Source organism: Serinus canaria, chromosome 1A (genome assembly GCF_022539315.1).
Source record: "Serinus canaria isolate serCan28SL12 chromosome 1A, serCan2020, whole genome shotgun sequence".
Lineage (NCBI taxonomy): Eukaryota > Metazoa > Chordata > Aves > Passeriformes > Fringillidae > Serinus > Serinus canaria.
The window spans coordinates 31,577,194-31,586,120 of NC_066314.1; the positions used below are offsets into that span (position 1 = coordinate 31,577,194).

The following is an 8,927-nucleotide window of genomic DNA, read 5'->3' on the forward strand; positions in this document are numbered from 1 at the left end:
GATACTGTTTTCATTTTTGAAAACAAGACCGGAAATTCATAGGTCCAGAATTCAGCTGCTTCGGGGTGATGCAAAAAGTAGGAAGTGGGATGCTGCCAAAAACTATTTCTTGTCATCTCAGCTTCAAAACAGTATAGATTGGCTAAACCAGAATGCATTTCTGACTCTAACTCATTATATATCCCTATTTATTATGTTATTGCTGAACATTTACACTGGTAATTGTAGACCACAGGGAAAGCTGACAATTAAACCTAAAATGAATGCCTTCTGTGTTGAGGGGGCGGTCAGCAGAAAGTAATTTTTTCTTAGACATTGTTACCCTTAAAGATGTGTTCTCTATACAGAGAAGCTTTGGCATAAATGAAGAAATTATGTGTAGTTTGTGCAGCACAGAGATCGCTGTATGTTTGGTTGTATAAGGCTGCAGAAAATTAGGAGAAGATGATACCTGAAGTAAGGAAGGACTTCTTTCCTTTCACTCCAGGACAAGAAAATGTGGCAGAACAGAGATTAGGGTACAAAGCAAAAGATGTTGCAAAGAAAACATGGCAGTATCTGTGGTTTATCACCCAACATCTTTGCAGAGGTGGGGCTGGAACACAAAAATATCTGGATGAAAAGTGAGAGCGGTTCTGCTTGCAGTGAGCAGAACTCTCAAATCCAATGCATTAATTTATGGAGATTTAAGCCTATTTTGTTCCTGAATGGGAGCATCAAGACAAGGATAAAGAGCATTTCTGTTAATGTGTACTGCCTTAAGCTCATTTAGATAATTAACACACTTGTTCTGCTTTGCAGATATCACATTGTCAGGGATGTGTATGTGTGTTAATGTCATAGAGAGGAAATTGAAGTGGGGTTTTTCTAAACCATAAATTCAACTTGAAGAATATACGTCAAATGTCATTTGAAATCTGATGAGAAACTCTGGCAGAAGTGGCAGGGAAAGGTTTTTATTTCAAGTTTAATGTCCCATGCAAGACCACACTTTAGGGCATATCTGCTAATTTTAAATGCTAGCAATACAAGATTTTGTGAAGTCTAATTAGGCCTTTCTCTCTTATTAAATGTTTCTTCATACTAGATTTACAGTATTTAGAAAACCTGTATAAATATATGTAATTTATTTTAGGTGGTGCAGCTTATCAGCACAGAGATACTGCCATATGCTAATTTTATTCCTAAGGAATTTGTTGGTCAGATAATGACTATGCTCAATAAAGGCTCAATACATTCTCAGTCATCCTCCTTTACAGGTATGGTATCTGAATGACAAAAATTACAGTGTTTAAATCTACGAGAAAATAATTAAAATGTTGAGTGTGCTTATTATGATAAAGACTTGAAGTTTCCTGGCACATATTCAGTACAGACTGTTTGATATCCAACTTTTAAAATAAATTATATTTTGTGGAAGTTGCCAAGCTTTCCTTGCAATTTTTAAAAAATTACTTCCTTACTGCTTGGGCTGTATCATATTGAACTTGTGCTACTTTCTACATCGTTTATTTTCCTTTGTGCCAGTTCTAATAATAATTTCCAACAATTGTAAGACAGACACCCCGTTCTTAAAACCTAAATGACCTTAGTGTAACTATATGGTGTACCTGTCTCTGGTGTAAAGCCAGAGACCTGCTCTGCCTTTAAGAAAAAACATTTGTAGGGGTTTTTGGAAAGATGAAAAAAATGAACATAAGCTGTTACATTGAACAGTTCCAAATAGGAATATTTATGATGTAGGACTGTTAGCTAGTTTTAGATGATTTCATGTATTTTATAATTAAAGCAATGTCAGGTATATGATATGTTACTGAGAATGTGTCATAATTCATCTCTTATGTTCACAACTATTGTGATTTTTGCACAGTCATTTTTTCTTAGAAATTATTCTTAATATTTGTTCTTATCACTGTTAATATTTTTTAATACTAGACTGATAACCTTTTCTCAGCATATAATAAGTGGATTGAAATGCAGCATCATGCACACTGCACAATTGAAATGCATCATTTTACTTTGACAGAAGCCGAAATAGATATTCGAATGAGAGAAGAGTTTTCTAAGGTGTGTTTTGAAACACTGCTCCAGTTTTCATTCAGTAATAAAGTCACAACTCCTCAAGAAGGCTACATCTCTAGAATGGCACTTTCTGTGCTCTTGAAAAGGTCACAGGATGTATTGCATCGCTACATAGAAGACGAGCGATTGAGTGGCAAATGTCCTCTTCCACGGTATGTACCTTGTCTTTAGAAAATAAAGGTATTACCAGGACTTTATGCAAAGAGGTTTGCATTCAAAATATCACTTAGTCATGAAAAAATGAGGGGAGTAGAAGAGAATGAAATTTAAAAGGCAGGAAAATGTTTAGGAGAAGATATTTCAAAGAAAATGCTGGTACCCAATTTTTTTTTAAAAAAACTTTAAGTAACAACAGTCATATTCTGTGCTGTTAAAACAGTTTTCATTTACTGAAATATTTCTGATATTTCTAGCATTATATTTCTGAAATCTGATTTCCTTTTATTCCCATTAGAGTTATGTGTAGTGTCTAAATTGAAAGGTGAGTAGAAGCTCCTCAAAAATAAAACATCCAAACAGCAATATTGTGAATCATTACTCAGTAATTGTTCTTGAAATGGAAAAATTAGATCAGAAAACTAAGAAATTCTTTAAAATGGGAACTTACTTGAAATTTACTTCACTTCTGAAGGTTTTTGATTATGAATGTGGAAATTGATTATCTTTGTTAGCCTTATCATGTACTTTGATATAAGTGTATTGGTTTCTCTGGGTCTGATGGCACTTGAGACAGTAGTCCATGTTCAGACTCAGGTGTTTATTATTTCTTGTCAGTGAAACAGTCTCACAACCATGAGTTCAGCAGCTTTTCATTAGCAAGGCACAAAATGGCTAACAGTCTCTTGTTACAAGGTCTTTTAAGACTAAACTATCTAATTAAGAACTGACACCTAGATTATTTTCCCTTTTAACCCAATAACTGATCCCTGGAAGCCCACAATGCAGAACTTTTCTGTCCAATTACACCCAAACCCAAGAAGAAGGTAAAAACAACAACCTGTCTCCACCCTAAAACCTCCATCTTGCTTCATATTTATTTCTATATTCTAAAATCCCAGACTTTTCCACAAGTTTTCTACCCTGTGATATTACACACTTCTAAGCAACTACACACCCATAATCCCAGTACTGTCAATCAATTTTGGAAGCCTTCTTCACAGCCTCAGGTCAAATGCAGTGTTCTCTGGTGGGTCTGTGCCTTTAAGCACAGAAAGTTTAAAATTCTCAGCATCCAGGATTCCAACAAGTGTTTTCAGATTGAGATTTGCATGGTGTTACTGTTTTCAGTATCAAAGTTAAAGCTATCCTAGATGAGACAACAGCAATGATAGTGGGAAACTTTTTCTATAAAACTTACATTCTTGAAACAAAAACGAGTAGTTGACTATTTGCATTTTTTCATTTGTAGGCAGCAAGTAACAGAAATCATATTTGTTTTAAAAGCTGTCAGTACTCTCATAGACTCACTTAAAAAGACACAACCTGAAAATGGTAAGTTATTGTTAAATAACATCATGCCAAACAAGGTAACATTATATCTGCTCCAAGGATCTATTTATAATTGCTTTTAGTAGTGTTCACAGAAATTTGAAAGTGTAATCTGTAAGAGTCAGTATTCTGTAATTCTCTGTATATGTAGGTGACAGGTAGATGGCAAGAAACCCCACAAAGTTTTTCTAATTTGACTAAAAGTATAAGGACATAAAAATATATGTTTAATAAAAGAGAAAACTTCAATTTATGGTGTCCGTTATTAGATAAAGCTTAGTGTCTTCTGAAAACAAAGAAAAAACCCTGTTCCATAAAATATTAATAGCATTCTTAAAAATATGAAGCCTGGCTAGGCTTTTCCTTCTCAGGATACCTTTTTAGGTTGTTATGGATCATGTTCATATGGGTGCACTCTGCAGTTAAAGGGGTGTACAAGTTAAATGCATGGACAGGCTGTTAGATACTTACACTCATAGTCTTGCTTTCCCTTTCTTCCTGTAGTATTATTTTCTGTTTCCTGGACTGAGCTTAGGTCATTGATGCCTGAGTAAAATGATGACAGATTTATTTAAAGGGCTGAATCAAATTAAAGACTTTAACTTCATTTATAATTACCTATCCTTTTCCTCCTATACACTGCCCCTCTGGTATGTGTGGAGAGTTCTTGCCAGGAAACTTAATCATGAGTCTTGGTTAAGTCCATTGTATTGGACTCTGAAATTCTGACAGAACTGTGAATACAACATTTCCCTCTACCTCCCCTGCTTTTGATACTAGGAGGAACAGAAAAAACCCCAACCTTTTAATCCTGAAACAAACACACAAACAAACCAGCCTTTCCAGAAAAAGACAGGCAGGTGTGTTTCTGGAAAGAGGTAGTGCCTCATTTGCATCATCACTGAGCAGCCAGAATTATGATGATGTGTTTTCCACGGTTTCATGGCCAAAGTGTGCAGGTAGAACTATGCCAGGATGCATAAAGCCTTTTGGCTAACACCAAGCCTAACTGCAGTGGTACTCTGGTGGGTCTTCCTCTTAGAGGAGCAGAGAAGCTGACTCAGCTGGACTGTTCCCCACGTCGCTCTTCCTGCAATGAAAGACATTCTTCCCCTGGTCCATATGCAGTAGTGCTTGCCAATCCTCCCCCACACTTTCTTGGAGAACTACTGGACAAATTGCAGAATCATTTCACTCCCACTTCTTCTACCTTTTAATAATTTTATTAATTTAAGATCATTTTTAATGTCTGAAGCCAGGGGTTTGTTCTCTTTTGAGAGCTAAAACAGAAATAACCAAGGAAGTGACATTATAATAAGAATCACACTATACAGTTTAATTTTACTTGGTGGACAAACAAAACTTTACCAAGGATATTTTTTGTCTTTGTCCAGTGTTTTTACCTTTGCTTTCTGTAGCACTTGTAATCTGAAATGGTCTGAAGTCAATAGAAAGTCTTATTGCTGACAATTTTCCAAAAGTGAAATGTGCATCTAATTCAATTTTCTGTCAATAGCTGAGAAAAGCAGGCAGAAAACTCGTGTATTGCAGATTGAAGTATTATCAGTTAAATTTGTCAGTTCTTCATCCCAAAGACACAGTGAATGACTCATATGTAGAAACACAGGTGTGTAGCACTACTTTAAGGTTATTATCCCATATGGCCTCTGGCTGCAGCTGAAAAAACAAATGGTTCTCCTGCAGAAATCCTGGCCCATATCTGGGTGCCCTCCCTGGATGCCGTAGTATAGCATTAAGTAACTATGTTTAGGACACTGTGAATCTGCCATTACTTAGAGGTGTTGGAAAAAATCTCTTGTCAGTATTTGGACAGTGGTAAGTGATTCTGGTTCTGTTCTTTTCTTCCCTGCAGTTGATTCTAGCACATGGGCACAAGTTATTGCCTTGTACCCGACTTTAGTAGAATGTATCACCTGCTCATCCTCAGAAGTGTGCTCTGCTTTGAAGGAGGCACTGGTTCCCTTTAAGGACTTCATGCATCCACCAGCAGCCAAGGTACAGAATGGAGAGTCTTGACCCCATAAAACTTCTTTTTTTATTCATGAAGGGAATATCCAAAAATGTTTGCTCCTGGGTGAAGTTTCTCTGAGGAAATCTCTTGTGACTAGTACTTTGGCAACCAGTGCTGACTGCCTCTTAACTGTACTAACAAGAGCTCAGTAAGTCGTGAATACAGGCTTTATCTCAAAGGTTCCAGAGTGAGTAGCAGTGCAAACCTTTAATAAATTTAATTGACTAGTTGGAATCATTTATAATCTAATGTACTTGCTACAGTATCTTGAAGTGGTGATTGAAAAGTGGGCTTATGTACAGCTTGTTGTGTATGTGTTAATGATGTAATTAAAAATATTTCAATTCAGTCAGATTTATTAGGCTGGTGTTTTGCACCCTTTTTTGAAGTACGAATTGTACTAAAATTTTATGCAAGATGGTACTGTAACATTCCATATATCTGTAACCAGCCTTTGTAAACAAAGGGAACTGATATACTTGTGTGTATAATAAATGGTACAGTTATGTATAAAATAGTTGCATTTATTATTTAAATTCTTTAAAAATATTGATAATGTCAAATGCTTGAAAATGTATTTATTATGAATAAGTTGTATGCTTGCATTTTTACTTACAGTTTGCCTTCTAAATTGCCAGATATGCTCATTCATATCTGATCATGTTAGTTTTTGCTTAATTGAATGTATCTTCTTTGTGGCCATTGGACATCTGCAAAGGGTCATATAACAAAAGATTGAAGCAAGCAGTCACAGTCTGCTGATCTCAAACTTCAGAGTAGTTGACCTGAAATAAGTTTGAATATGCACAAATCCACTGTAGCACTTCAACACTACCATACCTCACTTCATAATAAATTTGTTTCAAGATTTTTCTTCTACTTAACTCTATCCATTTTTGCAGTTGCAGCCTTGCTTTAAAAAGAAAACAAACATATTTGAGGGTTGTTAGCCTTTTTGGACCTTAGCAAGTATCAGAATCTTTGAATCATGACCCAGGAAAGGCAAATTCAAATATCTAAAATATTTGGCTGTGATATTTTGTTCAATAATTTTAAGTGTTTTGTTTTTTAATGTCTTTTCAACCCAAACAAATTGTTCTAATCTTTTAATTATAAACTGTGTCTGATAAAAACCATGAGAAGTGTATTTTTGAAGACAGATACTCAGTTAGAAATGCAGTAAAATTTGTCATTAAATAAATGTGAATTTGTTTCATTTTAACATAATACACAGTTGAAGCAAACCACTTTTAATAGCATTGTTTTTAAAGTTTGTGATCTAGCATTTAAACTCTTATTTAATGAATTGTGATTTCAATAATGTTTCACCTGTATTCACATTTTTAATCTGTGATGTGAAAGCACAAAGGCCAAATGTGGGGGGAAAAAAAAAAGGACAGGTGCCTTTCTATGGATTTCAGAGCTTACCTTTAGGGTTTTATTTCTTCAAGTCTTTTGTAGATATTAAAAAATTGTCATGCATAAGAAATCTGTTTGCTTTGCACTTTCCTCGCTCAAGGAACACTGATTGGTACATGTGAGTAAGTGTAAAAGCTGTAGAAGCTTCAAGCTGAAGGTGTGATGAACTGGTCAGGGTTACCCTGCATTAATAATGTTCTCCAGGCAGTTCTTTGGACAGCTTGCTCCCACAAGTCTCCAGTTTATGGTCCTTTTTAAAAGCTTTCTGTTTCAAAGTATGGGAAATATTAAAGAGGCTTCAAGACCTTGCAGATTTCTGTGTGACCAAAGTTGCATGGGAAATAATTGTCAAACCTAAATAGTTTTAAGAAAATACACAGTTTACATTAAGGAAACAAATGTTTCTTGTTAATAGAATTTATGTCAAAATATCTTCTCTGGAGGAGCAGTTCCAGTATACTGCAGAACTGGATCTTACATAAAAGTAGCAACATCATCCATACTCTGAAAGTGAAAACCTGACAACTGCTCTCCTAATTAGTAGAAGATAAGTCGAGGTCATTAAAGAAACAAACTGTAGGACAGGAAAGAAGGGAATTAATTTGTTTTAGAATATATAGGTGTGCAGTCCAAGCTATGGGTGAATTTGTTTCTAATTAGTTTTGAATGGATTTTTCAGTGATAATACAGATGCATTTGTCCATTGAGGCCAATCTTCATCTTTATCTGTAATTCAAAAAGGGACGCATGAGTCTTTCTTGACTCTAGACCTTAGACTACTTTACACCTATGAATATTAATCTTCAAAAGATTTTGAAATAAACTACCAATCATCTAACTTACCATCCTCTCCTCCTAATTACAAAATTAATAATATCTGTGCTATATGAGACATGTTTTGGACATGCAGTCTGAGGTTGACTGTATCACTCCTTTTTTGTATTTTGTATAAATAGTTTGAAAACTAAAAACAAAGCTCCTTAGCTTAGAAAATGTTTTCATTCACTAATTTTGTCTGTGAACAAAAATTATTCCCTTTACTGTGCCTTCTTGTACAACACTCAAATATTTCTTCCGACTTGAAATATCAATTTCTTTCTCCTATTTGTACTTTTTGCTAAGCATTCTTAGGGCTTCTTTGAGGCAAGCAGAATTTTTCAATATTTAAATTTCACATTTTTACATGTTTCTAGCAAGATAAATCTTCTTCCAGAAGAAATTGAATTAATTTAACATTACCTGTTGAGTAGACCCATGTCCAAGTTCATTTTAAGTCTGTAGGGTTGCTTAGTCATGGCAATTAAAACTTGTGGACATTTTCAGGATGGGGTCTGAAAAGTGCTACTGCTGACTGTCTAGAAAAGTGCTACAGCTGACTGAATAGCAATGTGTCAGCTGGAAGCTAGAAAATAATTAATTGCTTATTAAATGTAACCACAATCTTCACCTTTTTCCTTCTTGTTCAAAACTTTAAAAAAGATGTGGATGGGAATCCAAAGAGAAAATGATATATTATTAACATGTTCATATCAAGACTTTGGATTACTTGGGAAAACTTCTGTGTCTCAGTGCTATGACCACTGCTTTAATGTACATGAGGATTTAAAATTGCATAGTAACTGGTTATGAAAAAGAACAGACGTCTCAAGCTGGGAAGTTCTTACAGAAAGTCTTATTCCCAGAAGTAACCTACAGTAGTTATTTGCTTATCATCAGAGATGGTTATCTCACTGGACATCTGTTTTGTTCCCTTGTTACATGAGCCTGCTTCTCCACCTGCTTTATTGCTGAACTGTGGCATGTTACTGGACGTTAAACCACATGAAACACATGGTCACTGTTAGTTATTTACACAAGTAAATAAGAATATGCCTGTGAAACTTCAGTAGTTTATCACTGTACTCTG

At 35.1% G+C, this 8,927-nt stretch overlaps 1 protein-coding gene across 3 annotated transcripts in view; it reads left to right on the forward strand.

Annotated features, from left to right (window-relative positions):
* Nucleotides 1-7,091, forward strand: part of MON2 (MON2 homolog, regulator of endosome-to-Golgi trafficking) — a 66,566-nt gene extending 59,475 nt beyond the window's left edge. For 2 of the 3 annotated variants that reach the window (XM_009095050.4, XM_018919671.3), the window contains 4 exons: nt 1,136-1,259; nt 2,027-2,234; nt 3,491-3,573; nt 5,444-7,091. In XM_009095050.4, coding sequence (XP_009093298.2) covers nt 1,136-1,259; nt 2,027-2,234; nt 3,491-3,573; nt 5,444-5,607 — 579 coding nt within the window. In that variant the 3' untranslated portion in view covers nt 5,608-7,091. The remainder of the gene's footprint in view (nt 1-1,135; nt 1,260-2,026; nt 2,235-3,490; nt 3,574-5,443) is intronic. The other variant, XM_050988036.1, reaches the window with a different exon arrangement.
* Nucleotides 7,092-8,927: the final 1,836 nt, after the last annotated feature.